Source organism: Hippichthys cyanospilos, chromosome 14 (assembly GCF_059441005.1).
Source record: "Hippichthys cyanospilos isolate Australia breed blue-spotted pipefish chromosome 14, RoL_Hcya_1.0, whole genome shotgun sequence".
In the NCBI taxonomy this organism is placed as follows: domain Eukaryota; kingdom Metazoa; phylum Chordata; class Actinopteri; order Syngnathiformes; family Syngnathidae; genus Hippichthys; species Hippichthys cyanospilos.
The window spans coordinates 19,302,501-19,322,445 of NC_142382.1; the positions used below are offsets into that span (position 1 = coordinate 19,302,501).

The 19,945-nt window shown below is 39.2% G+C and overlaps 1 protein-coding gene and 1 pseudogene across 3 annotated transcripts in view; one reads left to right on the top strand and one right to left on the bottom strand.

The window, feature by feature from the left end:
• lamtor3 (late endosomal/lysosomal adaptor, MAPK and MTOR activator 3) overlaps nt 1-16,117 on the bottom strand; it is a 16,584-nt gene extending 467 nt beyond the window's left edge. The window contains exons 1-7 of one of the 3 annotated variants that reach the window (XM_088433044.1): nt 16,058-16,117; nt 15,740-15,777; nt 12,483-12,517; nt 10,334-10,392; nt 7,155-7,288; nt 94-157; nt 1-7 (exon numbers count right to left, since the gene is read on the bottom strand). The exon at nt 1-7 is cut by the window's left edge and continues 467 nt beyond it. In XM_088433044.1, coding sequence (XP_088289170.1) covers nt 1-7; nt 94-157; nt 7,155-7,288; nt 10,334-10,392; nt 12,483-12,517; nt 15,740-15,748 — 308 coding nt within the window. In that variant the 5' untranslated portion in view covers nt 15,749-15,777; nt 16,058-16,117. Of the gene's footprint in view, nt 8-93; nt 158-7,154; nt 7,289-10,333; nt 10,393-12,482; nt 12,518-15,739 lie in introns of all 3 variants that reach the window. The other 2 variants (XM_088433045.1, XM_088433043.1) reach the window with 2 other exon arrangements.
• LOC148413242 (uncharacterized) overlaps nt 1-17,284 on the top strand; it is a 33,994-nt pseudogene extending 16,710 nt beyond the window's left edge.
• The last annotated feature ends 2,661 nt before the right edge of the window (nt 17,285-19,945 follow it).

Here is a 19,945-nt window from a genome sequence, read left to right on the forward strand (position 1 = left end):
ATAAGACCTGGAAAAACAAGGGGAAAAATATCACACTCACTGCAAAAAGCTTGACGAATAAAAATGCCCACGGGAAAATTAACGGTTGCTAACCTGTGTTGGCATTGCTACCGGCAATGAAACTGATGACAAGGGGTAACCGGTTGAACTGTACAATCTGTTAAACACACAGAAAACAAACAGGTCAGATCATTATCCTAGGCCCCATATACATATAAGATTTTTTCAAATAAATATTGGGCATTTAACCCTTTACTGGGCACAGCGGCCGCTTTTGGTTGATAGTCTACACAGGAAAAAACGGCCTGTATTAGACTATTTTTCTATTTTAGAACAGGAAGACAACCGGGCTCTTTCGGGAATGTGCTGATGGTTGCTGAGTATTAATGAAAAGAATTGGGGGACAGGAGCATAGGTGGCATTGACATGTTCAAGGTTGCATTGACGATGTTTGCAAATGAATACTTATATTGGAAAATACTTCCTGATGTCTGGAAAACCAAAAATTATTTAAACAAATAAAATAAAATAATAAGAATAAATAACAGAGGAACCAAACGAGTCTAGGATGACGAGAAAGACGGCGAAAAAAGCGTGACGCAATAACACCGCACAAAAACAGCCTCCTCGGAGGAGACAGTATCAGCCCGGTTAGCTCTGCATATCACTCCAAGTTCTGTGGATGTAATGACATCTTTGTCAAGAGAAACATGCAGATGACAATGAAAATGAACGATGACAAAGGTGAGACTGATCAGGATGTGGACTCATCTGATTATAAGGAGCAATGCCACTAACAACAGCCAAGAGACGTCGCAACAAGGAAGTAAGTGCTAGCTTGATTCATCGCAGACCAAGCATATAAAATGAACTTGAAAATGTGATTTACATGGGAAGGGGAAAATCTACACTGTAGCAGCATTTAATTTTTTGCGGTATGCGTATTTCTATAAATTATAGGCTATACAGTGGAGGACTAATGCCGCGTTCAGATGGAGCTCGAAGAGCAGACGGTTTTGTATTTTAGTCAATGGAGTTCACGCGACGGGCGCGATGACGCGTCGAGCGACGCGATGAACGCGATGGAGCGACGTGCAGCGCGTAATTACGCGTAACGTGAGAAGTTAAAAAAATTTGAACTTTTGTCTCGCGTCACGTCAGTCAATCAGCTTCTGGAACGTTCAACGGCTCACACAGGAAGCAGGAATTAATCATGGCGGCTGCTTTGCGGTCACCGGAACTACCCAACACAGCCAGCTGAGCTTTCAATACAAAGGAGGAGCCAAGCAAGAGCACTCACTTGGCTTGTGCACGCGCACTGTATTCAGAACGGAAGTTTTGGGGGGGGGGAAAATGGGAGGCCAAACAGGTGGGCACGGTGTGTGTGTTTGTCTAATGCCGCGTCAGATGGAGCGCAACAACACGCGTTGTTTACGCTCGACGCGAGTCATTTTGTGAGTGCAAGTTGCTAAATGCTCATTAGCTTAGCACAGTAACTGTGGTTCAACACCCAGCTTGGGGTGGGGGGGTGGGGGGCACTTGTCCTGAGGTGTCCATGTCAGTTATAGCGACGGACAGCAAGATGAGGAGTGTTTATTGCTGCATCTACTGTAATGCCCCTAAATTACACATACTCCCTGGGAGTATGTGTAATTTTTCGCATGCGCCTGTGGGAGCTTCAGAGGAATTACGGTAAATGCAACAATAAACACTTCCTCCTCCTGCTGTCCATTGCTAAATTTTACACAGTCACGTTTTCTTGTAATTTCCATTTTATTCTTATAAGGCTTCCATTTCAAAGACTATTAAATACAGTAAATGGTACTTACACATGGGTCGATAGAAGATGCGTTCATGTTTTTTGGATTTTATTTTTTTTTTTGCAAGGCAAACACGCTAGATACATACAGGAATGAATCACGGGGGCCTGTTAGTGGTCACCCGGAGCTATCCAACACGGCCAGCTGAGCTTTCAATACAAAAACAGAGACAAACAAGAGCACTCCCCTACATTGTAGAATGGTGGATGGGGGAGCTTGGGACAACTGGTATATGCAGTGTTTGCTTCCTTTTTTAACAGCTGTTGAACTATGGTTACTGTGCCTATTTAACGATAGTGCAGTATTGACAGCACAGTATTGGTCAGTTGATTTTGACGTTGAAACTATTTTTTCTGTCAGACGTGTATTGTCGCAAAGCTAGGGAAACGCAATGTAAAAAAAATAAGAAAGTTGCTGTATGAGAACACATTGGCTCTGCTATATCCCAGAAAAGTTCTCAGCAATGCTCTCCTTTCCGGAACCTCTGTAAAGTGCATAACAAGATCACCCTCAACACCTTGCGCGAATTTGTGAACAAGCTAAATACCGGCAGTTAACACCCGGCAACTGAGAGCCTACCGAATAAGCATAGCGACGTGTTTTTTCGCATTCGGTGAGAAGGTACAGTGTCATTACATGTAAGAATTTAGCCAGTCCAGGAGGCTAAGTGTTTACAGATCGCCCCAATTACAGATCTAAGTACGCATTCAACTATGTGTTTACACTAGGGCTGCAAAATTAATCAAATTTTAATTGCGGTCACGATAGTGGCTGCCATGATTAATTAAGGTGATCCTTGTAGATTTTAACATTAAAAAAGCTGGCTACGTACAGTACATGTCAAATAAAACATTTTCAGTCATCCTACCGTGAAGGAAATCATGTACAGTGTGCCACCGGTTTACGAGTTTAATCCGTTCCGCGGATGGGATCATAACATGAATTTGAACACAAATTCCAAACCTATGTTAAATAGTAAATGTGTGTAAAACCCCAGACAAAATTGTATATACATATTGAAAACTGGTATAAAAACAATATAGTGAGTGCTACCTATATGTAATACACTTGTATGGAATTTAATATCATAAAATAAAAAAATATAGAAAGGATATATTTACCTTTGAGTGACATGAGCTTTTTATGGCCATGTTCCCTAATTAGGGTAGCCTAGCTTAGGCTAGGCTAGCTTAGCGTTCTTTGTATTTCTTGATTATCTCCAGCTTCATTTCCATATAAATCATCTTCTTCTCTCTTTAACATCACCAGCAATCTTGCAACTCATGGTTAACTGTTAGAATAATTATTGTTAGAATAATTATAGATATAGTGATTATACATTTGCTACAAAATATTAATGCTCACAATGAAGAAATGCTTTGCTGTGTGAATGAATAAATATATACTGAATGATAATAATGAATAAATAAACTGCTGATGTACTGCTAGGTATGTTGATGGTACGCTGGGAGAATGAGTACACTGCTTGTGGGAAAAGAACTGTCTCGTCATTGTTTTCTCTCAAGCAGAAGGAAGGCCGCTCAAGCCTGCCAGTCGGAGCATTCCCACAGCTGTGACTCTTATCGATGTTTTGCTATGCATTATCAGAATGTTTCGCTACGTATTTTTTCATACATGCATTAGTTTCTCACCCACATGCTCACACATAGGACAAGTACACAAGGTCCCGGCCATAGACTTGCGTTTTTTCCTGCCCCTTGAGGGCCGGGACCTTCATGTAGTTAGGGATCTCTGTAACAAATAAAAGTAAAGGGAGTCGGAGAGATTGGCAGAGCGCAGTAAAATTGTCCTTGGCCGGTTCCTCTTTGCTCCCCTCATGCATGAGTTGGGAAGATTGCCTTGTCTCCTTTTTTGTGTACAATTTCTTACAAATGTCTGACAAATGAACCTGACACTAACCAATTCAAGTTTGAATGAAGCACTAAAATGCACTATAAATATGTTTTTTTAAGCACTCACGGGCAAACAAAGATTTAACGTTCCGCCGTTTTGGAAACCACAACGCCAACCAATAGCAGACCAGCATCTTAGTGCTTCCGTGACGCCGACCAATAGCAGACCAGTATCTTAGGGCGTTGTGACGCTGACCAATAGCATATCAGCATTTTATTGACGTAAATGGTGACGCATGTATAGACGTATGAGCGCGGAGCAACGCACAGTCGCGCACATTGACCGCCATGTTTGAAGAGGAGTTTTTGTCGTAACATGAAAAAAAAAAATGCCGTAAATAGCGGACCAAAAAAAAAAACAAAAAACACCGTGATCGACATATTAGGTGAAAAAAACGCAAGCCAGGGACGTCGTAAACCGGGGGTCCACTGTATTAGGTTGTTATGTTTATTTCTTGTCAAGAATTGCATGCATTGCTATTCATTTATGCAGTTCAAGTTCATCTCGCCCCAATCCTTAGATAAAGTTGTCAATGCAAGAAAGAGTGAACTGAAACCATGGCCCAGTTGTGAGTGGTGCCTGGCTGGCTCTTTTTGTTATGTCTTGTAATGTGTAATGCTTTGCTGAATGAATAAAAACCAGGCGGGGACGGCTGGACTCCGACAGGTCTCCCGAGCCCTCCCTTGCCAGCAAAGAAAAGTCAATCTTGCTTGGTCTAAGTTACTATTTCGGTGTTTAGCAATTGAGCTTGTCTCAGTCTTTGTAGATTTCTCTGACACCTACAACCAGGGGGCAAACGCAAGGTTAAGACTTCATTAAGCTTAAGAAATATCAAGGCAAGCAGGCACACTAGGGAGAGATGAGAGTCTGTTAAAAAAAAAAAAAGCTTGGAAGAACTTCGATCATTATAATCTGCTAGGATTCTCTACCACTGTTAAACTCGAGCCTTAGCAGCAGCCTGAAATGAGAGTAGGGCGCGATGACGACGCTGAAGTGTTGCCGCGGTGTTGTTTGAATAGACTCCATTTACTGCCACCAGTATGGAAGAATATATGCTGACTGCGGGGTAAAGCCACACTGAGTATTAAATGTTGCAAAACGCGTGCCGGCGAGATTCCGTGCAACTTCTTTCCGCAAGAAGCTTTCACGCGGTAAGCATAAACCAAGCCTATGCTACGTTCACACCAAACAGGAAAAATTACGTCACTACGCTCATCGTAGTGACGCACGGCTTTCGGTTGGCGGGTGTTAGCTGCCGGCATTTAGCTTGTTCAAATATTCGCGCAAGGGGTGAGCTTCTTGTGCACTTTACAGTGGATCCGGAAAGGAGAACACAGATGAGAACTTTGACTTTTCTGGGATGTAACAGAGCCAATGTTTTCTCCTACAACATCTGACAGAATTAAAAAAAAAGTTTCAACGTTGCCAATACAGTGCTAAAAAAAATTGTCAATGCTGTACTATTGTTATCTTGGCACGATAACTACAGTTCAACAGCTGTTAAAAAATGCTGCTCATACCAGTTATTCCAAGTTTCCTCTTCACCATTCTACAAGTATAACTATAAGTGCTCTTGCTTGGGTCTGTTTTTGTTTTGAAAGCTCAGCTGGACGTGTTGGATAGCTCTGGCTGACCCCAAACCGGCCACCATGACATTTTGACTGCTAAGTCCAAACTTCCTTCAAGTGATTCAGGTACTTTTAGCAGCCTCCCATCGGCACCAGAGTGAAATGGTGTTGAGTTTCTCACCTGATTCCTAATATACAATATACCTTGCTAGCTGTCAAATGAGCCCCGTTTTGGAAAATCCAAAAATTTGGGAATAAATTGTGTTTGAAATTACCAAAAAGGACATTCTGTCTGCTAAGTCCATACCCTGGTACTTTTGTACAGTTTTTTTTTCTTGTAAATAAACGTTCAAGCTGTTCTAGGTGTTATTTACAGGCCTGTTGTCGTAGTAGGTCCTCAGTAGGCTTCATTTCTCATTGGTTTGCACTCAGCAAGTAAGTTAGCTGTGTTGCCCCGAGTACCCCAAGTTTTTGCCATGTCTTGCGTGAATTTGTTTTAATTATTATTTACTTTATTTATTTTAGTTTATTATTATTATTTGAGCCTTGAAGCCTTGTTTATATACTTCTTGGTTAAAAAAATGCAATAAATAGACGTTTGACCAAACATCATAAATAATCATGATTAACAATCATGAATTCAATACTGACCAAAATAATCGTGATTATTAATTTAAACAATCGTGCAGCCCTACTTTAAACATACAAATCAAGGTACACATTTGTGACTCTCATTATGCATTAGTAAATTCTTACTGCGGATTTGTGACTTCAGCCACGCATTTGTGGATTTTTGTTGTGCATTTGTGACCCTCGTTATGCATTTGTGACTTCAGCCGTGGATACAGATTCTTTTTTACACATTTGTGGATTGAAATATGCATCTGTGAACACTTTTGCTACAATTCTGACCCCTTGCATGGCAGATGCACTGGACATACTAAATTGTCTTCAGGTGTGATTGGGTGCGTGAATGGTTGTTTGTCTCTGTGTGCCCTGTAATTGGTTGGCACCCAGTTCAGGGTGTCCCCCGCCTACTGCCTGAAGTCAACTGTGATATGCACCAGCATGCCAGCAACCCTTGGGAGGATAAGCGACTCTTAAAAAAAAAATAAAAAATAAAAAAAATAAAAAAATAAATAAATAAATAAAATAAAAAAAAATTGGCTGGATGGATGAAAGGGACACATTTCATGCTTCGCCCATACTCACAATTAAGCAGCTCACTTGAAAAAGTTGGTTTTGATATCTTGTCATAAATGTGACTGAGAAATGTTAATACTTTCATTTGGCCAATGTTAATACTTTTCATTTTGCCCTGTGCTTCACTTTATGATAAAAATGAACTTTAGTTCATCTTATTTTATTCTAACAAAAGCTACAGTATAAATATTATACTGTAGCTAGCTAAAGTAGCAGTTGCCCACATGCTGTTTTTGTTGAAAAAAGCATGCTCCTTACAGATAAAAAAAATAAACGTTAAATAATATATATAAAAATGACACTTTGTCTCCTTTTACTATTCAGTTTTGCAAAATGGACTGTCATAGTATGTGGATTCTTTGCACATCAATGTATTGAAGCAGAATACATAGTTTTGAATCAAAAAGCTATTCAGAATTTAATTGGGAACCCCCAAATCGGACTCTAATTGAAACGTGAGTCAAAAGATTGCCACTCCTAGTAGTTATCTATGTCAGGATCCACCATCACTTTAACAACCTACATTGGATTCAAGGGTGCCAGTGTGGACATGAGAAAATCCTCCATGCAGGCTAAACACTTATTAAATGTTTCACAAATACTCTACAAATACTTTTACCCAATACCCATAAAAAAGCAAGAGTCCTACCTGGTAGCTGTTGTAGTAGCAGATAATACTCTTGTTCTTGGAAAGGCCCAGCTTGCTGCCTTGATCTGTTGCCAGAGCAAACGTTGACAGGAAGCCTGGTCTCAGAGCATGGACTGGAGTGTTGTCATTGGCAACTGCAAGAAATATGCAGAAATTTATCTCTGTACAACATGAAGCTACAGGAGAAACATTGTCGTGAACTACTTGGGCTTCAATTCAGGTACTATGTAGTATTCGCTATGATTCGCTAATTTAGTAAGCACACAACGTTGAATAAAGCTAAGGGAATGCATTTTGCACAAGCTTGTGTTCAATCAAAATGACATGTAAAGTGTGTTTTCTGTTTTTTTAACTGTATTTTTCAGACTGTAAGCATTTTTTCTCACTATTTGAGCCCCTGTGGCTTATAGTCCAGTGCAGCTTCTCTCTGAAATTTATGGAACAATGGCTGTGCTCAAAAAAAGTTTAAAAATATAGTACAGTGGGCTCCCGTGTTAGGAACTTAATCTGTTCAGCGGCTATGCTCGTAACTCGAATTGCTCGTATGACGGGCAATCCAAACCTATGTTAATTAGTGAATGCGTCCAACGCGTGCAAAAACCTTAGGTTAAAAACATTACGACTTTATACACATATTAAAAATTAGTAACATAATCTACTGTACAGTTGAATTGAATAACATAAATATACAAAGGAAAAATGACATTTAACTTTGGGGTGACGTGACTTGAACTGGGTGGAGGGGAGCAGAGACCAACCCGCAGAATTTATTTATTTATTTTCTTAAACGAGAACTTTTCTCAAACTAGAACATATCACCGGCGATTTCCTCCTCTTAAATCCATAATAGAAGAAGCCTCTCCATTTTGTTGTTGACAGAGGTCCGTACCCTGGCAAGGAAAGTCTTGCCCTTAGAAGATTGCCGAGCGGTTATGGCCATACTCACGAGCAAGGTTAACTATGCGTGCGCCTCCATCGTGTTTTTTTTCTTATTATCTCCTGCTTGGTTTCTATTGTCATCATCCTCTTACTTCTTCCTTTACCATTCACTTGCAATTTTAGAAGCCATGTCTAACAGATAAAGTTTGCAAAGTCTTCACAACACACCGACCAGCTGTACCATCAAGCTAGATGAAGGCGTTCGTCGAATAGCATATCCGCATCTCCGTGAGTGAGACCGGGACTGTGAACTTAATCAACCAATAGCATATCGGCAGCTCCGTGACTGACACTGTGACTGAGACAGTGACTGTGTCATTGTAAGAGCAATAGCATAACGGCGTTACCGTGACATGCGAGAACAGTTGATTTTGTTGATGCAGCAAAGCGAAAAAAATAGTACGGACACATTGACCGGCATATTGGGGCATGTAGGATTGTTCGTAAGACGAAAGGTTTGTGCGTAAGAGGGGGACAAAAAACGCCGCGGTCCACGTGCGTAAAATGAAAAGTTCGTAAAAGAGGGAGTTCGTAAACCGGGGGCCCACTGTACTAAAAGATATAGTAAATATGTATTAATTGCATGAGATCTTATATAAAGTTTATGACATGTAACTTTGATATATGATTGTATATATGAATTACATGCAATGAATGTGTTTATATACTCACTAAAATAATCGACAAAACAAAGGGAGACAGAAGTCACTATCAAAGGTCTACATTGCTTTTGAGTTTGAACTGATATTTTACTCTGCAGTATTGTGTCGGTATTATGTTAAAAGTATCCATCCATCCATTTTTCCAATTTTAAATAAAAAAATGGGGAAAAAAAACAAACTTCCATTTACCATCATTCTGTATAAATATCTGATGTTATGACCTGCAGCTTATGGGATGTGACTTATCTGAGACTTTTTTTTTTTTTTTGCTCAATTTTTGCTGCTAAGGCTTATGTATCAGTGCAACTTAGTCCAAAAATAGTTATTCTTAGACAAGCAGTATGTAAGAAAATAAAAGACAGACAATTTTCTGTGCAGAGAACAGTGATGGAAGCCAAAAAGTACAAGTACTGCGTTACTGTACTTGAGTATTTTTCCCTTGAGCTTTAATATGTTACATTAATAGGCGGCCATATGAAGGGTATACAGTGGGCTCCTGGTTTACGAGACTAATCCGTTCCGCGGTTGGGATCATAACACGATTTCGCCAAATGGCGGGCAATCTAAACCTGTTAATTAGCTAATTGCGTGGAAAACCCCAGGTAAAAACATAAAATGTATATATAAATATTGGTATCAAAATCGGATAGTAAGTGCAACTTATATATAATATACATGCATACATTTAATTAACATCATAAATAAAAACTATATAAAGGATTTATTCACCTTTATGTGAAGAGCTTGTTATGGCCATAATCCCTAGTGAGGGTAGCATAGGCGAGGCTCGCTTAGCTTTCTTCGTATTTCTTGATTATGTCCAGCTTCATTTCCATATAAATCATCTTCTTACTTCTCTTTTTAAAATCACTAGCAATCTTGGGACTCATGGATAACCAATTCATGTTTGAATTAAGCACTAAAATGCATAATACCTCATCACGCTGACCAATAATAGACCTGCATTGCAGTGACGTGTTGCAGCGGAGGCAGTTTGACGCCAACAGAAAATAGGAGCAATTACCTAAAAACGCCTCAAAAGGGAGGCAAAATAACAAAACACAACCTACCCCACAGGTCATGACAGTTGTTTTTGTTAATCATAAAGCGGGATAAATGCCTTAAGGAGGGGACGAAAAAACTCAGTATTCCACATCGTAACGTGAAAAAAACGTAAGCAAGGGATGCTGTAACCCGGGGTTCAACTGTACTTAGTCCTTACATCCCAGCTTGTGTTTGAATCTTTCTCAAGATAGTACAACTTAAAACATGCAACCCACCACTGCAGAGATTATTGTAATATGAAGGCGAGAAGAACAAACAAACATAAAAACCTTGTAGAGTTAAGAAGAACCTGTGCATGTGTGTGTTTGAGTAGGGCAGCAGTTGATTATAAATAATAATATTATTGATAAATAAAAATGATAACTTGATTTCAAGAAGTGGCTCTACCTGCCTGATTCATCATGTCTGATACAAATAAATAAATAAAATACAATCTTGGGTGTGTTTAGTGAAGAGCTTGAAAATTGATTTGAATTATTAAATATGTTCAAGGGTACAATATTGCTTTGATACCTTTAATAACTGGAACTCCATCTCTGTCTGTAATCACAATTGCGTGAAGACCTTCCACACTGCACAAAAGCAGACAATAGATTAATATAGGACCTCAATTCATGAACAACCATTTGAAACAAACAAGCAATCAAGCAAACAGTTGGGTGAGCAACACTTTTGACAAAGATTGCTTCACAAACTAAGGACCAACTTTACCTAGAGAGCACCATGTGTGACAATTAGATTTTTTTTTTTTTTTTTTTTGGGGGGTCGCACCAGGATGGTAAAAAACTAAATCCTGATTTGTTTAAAATGAGCACACTGTAATTCAAAAAGGTTTTGTTTTGTTTGTTTTTTGTTTAAGTTTACCGACTACAGTGGACCCGCGGGTTACAGTATCCCTGTCTTATGTTTTTTTCATGTTGCGATGTGTAATAAGGAGTTTTTTCATCCATTCTTTACCATATTTTCCCTGCTTTGCGACAAAAACAACTGTCATGACCATAGGGGGGTTGGCTGTATTTGTTTTTTGTTTTGTTTTCATCTGGAGGCGGTTTTAGGTAATTGCACTTATTTTCTGTTACGGTCTAACTGCCTCTATGCAACGCGTCATTACAATGCTGATCTGCTATTGGTCGGTGTCTCCTCACAAAAATGCTGGTCTGCTATTGGTCGGCCTCACTCGTTTCAAAATGGCGGAATGGTAAAGCTTTCTTCAATCACGAGTAGTTACAAAACCGTATTTATAGTGCATTTTACTGCGTAATTCAAACTTGAATGGGTTAGCCATAGGTCCCAAGATTGCTAGTGATGTTAAAGAGAGAAGTAAGAAGATGATTTATATGGAAACGAATCTGGAGATAATGAAGAAATACGAAGCTAGCCTATCATAGGCTACCCTTACTGGGAAATATGACCACAACAAGCGCCACTCAAAGGTAAATAAATCCTTTCTATAATTTTTTTATTTATGATGTTTTCTGATTGTATACATGTATATTATATAGACGTGGCACATACTATACTATTTCGGTACCAATTTTTAATGTGTATGTACAATTATCATGTTTTTACCTGGGGTTCTAAACGCATTCGCTATTTAACCTAGGTTTGCCTTAAGAACCCAACCATGGAACGGATTGATCTCGTAACACGAGGGCCCACTGTATTTACAAACCGGGTTCGGTTGAAGTAAGGAAATTGTGTATATAAAACGTATATACGTATATAAAAACAAAATACAACAATTTGAAAATCCTTTTCAACCCATATTCAATTGAACACACTACACAGACAACATATTTAATGTCCAAACTGATAAACTTTTCTTTTTTTTTCCGCCGAATAATAATTAACTAAGAATTTCATGGCTGCAACACATCCAGTTGAAGTTGGGAAAGGTGGCAAAAAATACTGAGAAAGCTGAGAAAAGCTCATCAAACACCTATTTGGAACGTCCCTCATGTGATCAGGCTAATTGGGAACAGGTGGGTACCATGATTGGGTATAAAAGGAGCCCCCCCCAAACATGCTCAGTCATTCATTCACAAGCAAGGATGGTGCGAGGTTCAGCCCTGTGTCCAAAACTGTGTGAGAAAATTGTTGAACGGTATAAGAACAACATTTCTCAAAGCAAAATTGCAAGGAATTTAGGGATTTCAACATCTACAGTCCATAATATCATCAAAAGGTTCAAAGAATCTGCTGAAATCACTGCACATAAGTGCCACGGCCGGAAACCAAGACTGAATGATTTTTTTATTTTTTTTTTTACTTCCAAGAGGTTACCGGTAACAAGGCAGGAATCCATGTCCTACAATTGAGAAACAATTTATTGTTCAGTTCAAAATTGCGCTGCCTGAAACAGTTTTTAGATTGTTTTTCCACCCACACTCCCATAAGACTCCCATTTGGTTTTACATCTATCTATCTAGATTTAAAGTGGTGGCTACATAAATATTACAAAAAAAAAAGTTTCTGAAGCTTGTGCTGATAAGTACAAGTTCCATTAATTTTATTGGGAAGAATTGCTACATCTTGTAAGCATCATAGTTTGCAAACAGTGATAGAATGTTAAGCTCATGGATTGAGGTTCCACTATTTTTACAGATGTCTTGACAAAATGATTAATTATCTAAGAAATGGGCATGACATTATATATACATACCTTTGCAACTGTTTATACAAGTATCGCTTTAAGTCCTGTGGGAAAAAAAATAATAAAAATGATACAAAAGAACCATACAAACACAGAACACTATATAGAGGGTGTACTTGATTTATGAGGACTCCATTCTGATGTCAGTGAAGTAACACAAATTTGTATGATATGTAAATTTCATGATTAATTTATGCCAACGCAGTGGTAAAGTCCTAACAGTAGGGTTAGAAATAATCTTTATAATGTTTGATTACGTTGTCAATTATTTTGTTGATGTTTAATGAATTTTCATCCCTTTATATAAAAATTGAAGAATATTTCCAAATGACAGAGTAGAAATTGCGAGAAAATAAAGATTCAGTTCACACACAGATTCACACTAGAGTCCACAATTTGTCAAAAGAATGACAATCCCCTTTCCCCCAAAAAGCAAAACAAAACATCTGCAAAGATTTAATTTTAATTCAACACAAGAGAAATAGGTTTGTCTACTGGGGGGGGGGGGGGGGGGGGCTTACTATTGACAGGTCAAAATTCTGAGAATTTACACATTTATAAATTACAGTAGGTTTTAAAGTGACTGATTTTCAGATGTGATTATCGAGTCTAAAACGGCATTTGTGATTAATATTATGTTTGTGGAATATAATTTAAACAACAAAATCCGTCTGTTTTTATTTATTTATTTATTTATTTATTTATTTATTTAAGGGGCAACTATATTGTGACTTGCTGGTCACTAGTGACATGTGTCGTGGCTTTGAGGCGTGTCTAGAGTTATTTGATAGGCCAGTAATGATGATGTTTGAAGCCTCACACTCGCGCTGTACCACGTGCCAGCTTTGGAAAATAGTTCAGAATTTGCAACGATGTTTGACATGAGTTTATAATGGTGTCAAACATCTGGCTCAGACTTTAATAACACAGGTTTTTATTAGGGGTTGCACTGAAAATTTGGATAGCAAGTGACTCACGGTGTGCAGCTCGTTTAAAAAGGCACATCAAAGATAGAAGATTTGCTGGGATGTCACTGCAGTATCCAGAGTGCAAATGTTGCCAGGAGACAGGACAGTACATCAGGAGATGTAGAAGAGGCCCAAAGAGGACAAGAACTTAGCAGGAGAACTGCTACCTCTGCCTTTGTGCAAGGAGGAACAAGAGGAGCACTGATATTACTCTGCAAATTGACCTCCCACAGGCCAGAAATGGACATGAATTTGCTCAAAGTGTTTCAAACAGACTCCATGAGGATAGTATGAAGGGCTTGACAGCCAGAAGTGCGGTTGTGCTTACAGCCCACAACCATGCAGAATGATTTGCATTTGGCACCTTGTGCTCATAACCAATAAAAGTGGGTTCACAATGAGCTCATGACGGACAGGATAGAGTCTCGAGACGTCATGGGAGAGCTATCTGATGCTTGTAAGATCCTTTAGTATGACTGGGTAAGCAGTGGGTCAGTAATGATGTGGGGTGGCATTTCTTTGGAGGGCCGCACGGCCCTCCATGTGTTAACCCAAGGGTGTCCAAACTTTTTGCAAAGTGGGCCAGATTTGGTGTGTTAAAAGTGTAGGGGGGCCTACCTTGGCAGGCATTCTTTACATATATCAGCAATTAATTTAAATACATTTCAGCGAGCCGTTCTGTTTAAATTTTGCTTTTTTTATTTTCATTTCAGCTATCTTAAGCATGTGTTTTGGTCAATTTAAAACATGCATATCTAAACTGAATTGACATTAAATATTGCAAATGAATATTCACTTAACTTCACTTTTTTAACACTTTAATTTACTTTTTTGTAACAGTTGAACAGAAGTAATTGTACTCTTGGGTGCGAATTACATTTGAAACAAAAATATCTCACAATGGCAGTTTAATATTTATAGAATTTTTAAACACAATAACAGAAATGAACAAGTAATAGTCATATCAACAAGTGCAGGGCTCATTTAAAATATGAAATTAGTAACTATAAATGTTGATTGGATTTTTAAATAGTTATTATTCTGGAGTGAAAACTTAAAAAAAAAACAAAAAAAAACAAAAGTATTTTCAGACTTATCGTGAATGAAAAATGACTTGTCCGCATGAGTGTGAGGGATGAAACTGAGATCTGGAGTGCAGGACAAAGGCCAGGTCTCTATGGCAATAGCATGGATGCGCAAGATGTCTTGTGAGAGGCCGATAGCCGTGTCCTCACGCGGCTCTAATTTAAGTTCATAACCGAGAATGTCTTCTCACACAAATACGTCGAATTGAACAAGCTTAGCATTTTCTTACCAAATGCTCGAATCTCTCGAAAACGTGTCCTTATCCAGCTGTCAGTAAAAGTTGGCGATATAAAGCTGCCAGTGCTGACCGCAGCTCACTGCGTCACACTGCAGCTCAACTTTCCTCCTTTTGTTGATTGTCGTTGTTTTAGAAAATTAGGGGCTCATACAGTCAATTACTCTTATACTAATTTGCTGTTCCTAATTGAGCCTAGAGATGGCAGCATTTAGCACACGCAGGTAACAGCGCTGCTCCCCAATGTATCAATTCTCCATGCGGGTTAGGGTTAGGGATTTTATGACGGAGGCTGCGGCCGGATGGAAAATGACCACGGGCCGCATTTGGCCCCCGGGCCAGACTTTGGACATGGCTGTGTTAACCAGAGGTACCCTAACTCATATTTGCCACCAGGAAAACATCCTCAGACCCCTTATGAGACCAAAGGTACCCTGACTCATATTTTGCACCAGGAAAACATCCTCAGACCCCTTATGAGACCATATGCTGTTGTGGTTATCCCGGGTACCTCCTAATGCAGGACGATGCTCGACTCTTGTGGCTGGAGCGTGTCAGCAGTTCCTCCAAGACGAAGGTTATTGTAGCTAATTTGATTGGACAATCTCACTGAAAACCTCAAATGTATAACTCCAAATCCAGACCTCCATTGGTAGACACATTTGACTTTCATTAATGATTTTTGTGGTATTTTCTTGTCTACACATTAAAGTGTACAGAACAAACTATTTAATATGAATATTTAATTCACCCAGTTGTGTTATTTTAAAGTTCTCTTATTTTTTTAACATTTGATTTGTAGAAGAATGCGGGTTATATTATTTTAGCAATATTATCATAACATAGGTAACTATAAAATGAAAATTATATAAATTCATATGTAGAATATATTGTAATGCAATCCGTAGGTTTCTACACGGTTACCTGTATCTGCGCTAAGGACAGTCATAAACACAAACAAACCAAGAAATACTCACATCAGCCATGGTGGCCAGTTCTTTCGCGTCATTCACTCCTATTGACCGTAGGAACAAAAGAAATCACGAATAACTAAGATGTTCAATACAAAAGACAAAAAGGGCGCAAGGTTAAATTTAACAAGCACATTCGTGGATGCTAACTAAGATGCAAGCTAACCAGCGCGAGTTTGTTACTGATATCGCTATTTCATTTCGTGTTTAACTCAGTCTCGAAAGCTATCCGAGCTAAATGCATTACGTAAATACGCAAAAAACGTTATTTGAGCACACATGCCTTAATTTAGAAAGTATTTTAGAAGTGCATTGACTACACACCTCGACCACGAACGTAATGATCACGAGCTCAAATCACATGACAGACTTGTTTCGTTTCCGCCTAGGAGGAAATAGTTGAGGAACGTCAAAACTGCGCAATCTGCGCATCTCACCTTCGTGCAATCAAGAATAAATTCAGTTGACATAGTATAATTTACATAATACATGTTTGTAGATGTGATACATAATGCATGACAATTGAGCTCGTTGATGTTTTAAACTGCTTTAATCAACCTATATACCTTGTTGTGTTTTAGTCTTTGTCAGAGCTGGAGAAGAACCACCAGTTGCTACCAGGACCTCTTTCTCTGGCCTGCTAACAACGGCACAAGACTGGGAGCTGAAAGTTGATTTGGGGAAACAACTAAAGTTCCCAGAGAATGTGGCTAAAACATCGCTAAGGCCAGACGTGGTACTGATGTCAGCGTCCTCCAAGCAGCCGTGCTCCTGGAACTCAACGCCCCGTGGGAAGATCGCATCGAGGAAGCTAATGAGAGGAAGAGAACTAAATACTAGGGGCTGGTGGAGGAGTGCCGGATCAATGGGTGGCGAACAAAATGCGAGCCCATTGAGGTGGGATGCAGATGGTTTGCAGGCCAGTCCCTCTGCAGGGTGTACAGCATGCTGGGCATCACAGGGGCCAGTAAGAGGAGGGGCATTAAGGAAGCCACGGAGCAGAGGGTGCCTCACGGTGGCTGTGGATCAGGAGAGGAGATCCGTGGGTAGGGTAGCGCTTCCTGGGCACAAGCTGGGGCCTGATCAACCGTGGCTGGATCACCTGGAGGAGAGCGTATGACGCTTGAAAGACCTGAAACGCTCTGACATCCCAGGTGTCTTCACAGACGATGTATCCAGGTTGCATGACTAGTTGATGTATGTTACAGTAGCATACAATGTAAAGGATGGATGATGATGGATGGATGGGTGATTTGGAAAGAGTAAATGCCTCAAAGCCTTATTAAATTGTCACAAAAGTGACATTTGGGGTTCAGATAAAGTCATAGCAGCTACAATCCTCAAAATATTCCATTTATGTCTGTCTGGCCAAGGCTATTGACACTTAGTAGACATTTTGTCAGATGCTTTTAGCCTTTTTTTAGTGATTGTATATGTGTAATGGCTACTGGGAAATAAAAAAAAATGGTGTCCTATTTTATGATCAGATTAAAGAACTCATGAAGAAAACATTCACCTAATTTTAAATAAAGTTTTCTGTGGTAAGTGACAGTCTGGGTTGAACATTTTGATATGGGGGGAAACTAGGTGTTTGGGATGAAATTTAATCACTTCCTACTTATAAAATATGTTTTATGAAGTTATATGTTTCACTTAAATATCCACATAATTTAATGACAAATTTATAAGGATATTTTGCAAATATGCTTTTTTTTTATATACACAAAAACTCATTTACAACAAAACCTGCATGATCAAAAACATCCCCATTGTGGAAAAAAAAAACACATGCATTTAAGCCTTTCCCTCTTTCTTACGTCCTCATAAAAGGAAAAAAAAAAAATCTGCATTCGCGTTGCGCTGAAATTCACTACGGCGAAAACAAGCCTGCAGGAAAAGTCTAGCTTGGTTTAAACTTGACGTGCCGGCACGCGTTTTGCAGCGCTGTATATTTGGAGTGGCTATCCCCCGCATTCAGACGATATTCCCCCATATTATAGGTGGCAGTAAATTGACCTTACAGAATACAAACAACAAGAAGTGGGAATCTATGGCTGTCTCATGATTTTGGGGTCTCCGATTTGATTAAGAATCGATTTTCGATTCTCATCGATTTTCGATTCAAAACGATTCAATTCAATTACTTAAAAATGATTTCTCCTTCAAGCTATACAAGTGCAAATAATCATGATACTATTTTTAAGTTTGGCAAGACAGAAAAACAAAGGGAGGTAGTGTTTTTTTTCTTTTTTAGTTTTGATTTGTAAAGAGCATGCTTTTTTCCACAAAAATAGCCTGTTGACAACTGCTATTTATAAGCTAACTACAAACTGTATAGCTTTTATAGTATAAAATAAGATGAAACAAAAAAGTAGAACAAGATACTTTGTTGTTTCATATTCAAAAATATTATTTATTTAATATATTAATTAATATTATTATAGTCGACGCGCGTGTTACAACATCCCTGATTTACGTCATTTTCATGTTGCGACCTGGAATACTTATATACTGGAATACTATAGTTTTTTCATCCCTTCTTTATGACATTTTCCCGGTTATGCGACCAAAATAACTGTCATGACCCCAGGGGCTTGGCTGTATTTGTGTTATTTTGCCTCCATCTGCTGGCCATTTTAGGTAATTGCACTTATTTACTATTGTCGTCTAACTGCTTCCATACAACGCCTGACTACAATGCTGGTCTGCTATTGGTTGGCGTCTCCGTGCTATTGGTCGGCCTCACTTGTTTAAAATGGCGAACGGTAAAGCTTTCTTCGATTGTAAGTGGTTACAAAACCATATTTATAATGCATTTTACTGCTTAATTCAAAGATGAAAGGGTAAGCCATGGGTCCCAAGATTGCTAGTGATGTTAAAAAGAGAAGTCAGAAGATGATTTATATGGAAACGATGCTGGAGATAACCCTAATTAGGGAATATGGGCATAACAAACGGCACTCAAAGGTAAATAATTCCTTTATTTTTTTATTCATGATGTTTTCTGATTGTATACATGTATATTATATATACGTAGCACTTACTAATTTGGCACCAATTTTTAGTATGTATGTACAGATTTGATGTTTTTACCTGGGGTTCTAAACACATTAGCTATTTAACATAGGTTTGGTTTGCCCGTCATACGACAAATTCGCCTAACGACCCCAACCAACACCTCTTGGGGGGGGGCGCCCCACTATTTGAGAAGCAATGCCTTAAATTAACCTCATACGTCATTTAAGCTTTTAAAAATGACCTTAACAATTTAACAAACAAAATTATGCAGGCGTAGCTCCTGTAGTAGTTCAATTCGCATCTCGATTGGCACGGATATGATCAAGTACTTTTCCCCAACACGCTCAAAAGCTCACCAAGCTCCCTGTTTGCACAGTTTGCGGCAAAATAAAAGCAAAGCAAGAGTCGTCGAGAACAATACAACTGAAAGGCAAGAATAGAAACATTCAAACTTGCTACCGTGGGAAAGGGACAAGAATGCGTTCATACGGCGCGAGTTTGACAATCTCTGAAAGGACTGCGGTGACGTCATGACAGCCCTTAGGACGGAAGCCGACAGGAAGCGTATCGATTTTTGCTTTATTTAAATATCGATTGATTGAACTTTTATATCGATTTAATTCGTAAGAAATGATAATCGCGGTTCCCGAATAAAAACGATTTTTGGCACGCCCCTACAAAAACACCACTCTATATCAGAGGTAGAGAATCCTAGTCCCCAATGCAGAGCTGGGGGTTGTTTACGGCAGTGGTCCCCAACCTTTTGATTACCGCGGACCGGTCAACGCCTTAGATTGGAGCGAGCCTGCTGTGCACTTTACAGTAGATCCGTAAAGAAGAGCATTGCTCAGAACTTTCACTTTTCTGGGATGTGACAGAGCCAATATTTTCACAGACAGCACTTTTATTCTTTGCGACAATACTCGCCTGCCAAAAAATAAAAGTTTCAATGTCGCAATCAAGAGGCCGAGACCGTGCTAAATATTGTGCTGACAATGCTGCACCATCATTAGCTTAGCACAGTAACTACGGTTCAACAGCTGTTAAGTGAAGCAAACGCTGCACATACCAGTTGTCCCAAGTTCTCGCTTCCGCCTTTCTACAAGCCAGGTGAGTGCTCTTGCTTGGTTCTGTTTTGTATTGAAAGCTCAGCTGGCCGTGTTGGATCTCTCCCGGTGACCGCAAAGCGGCAGT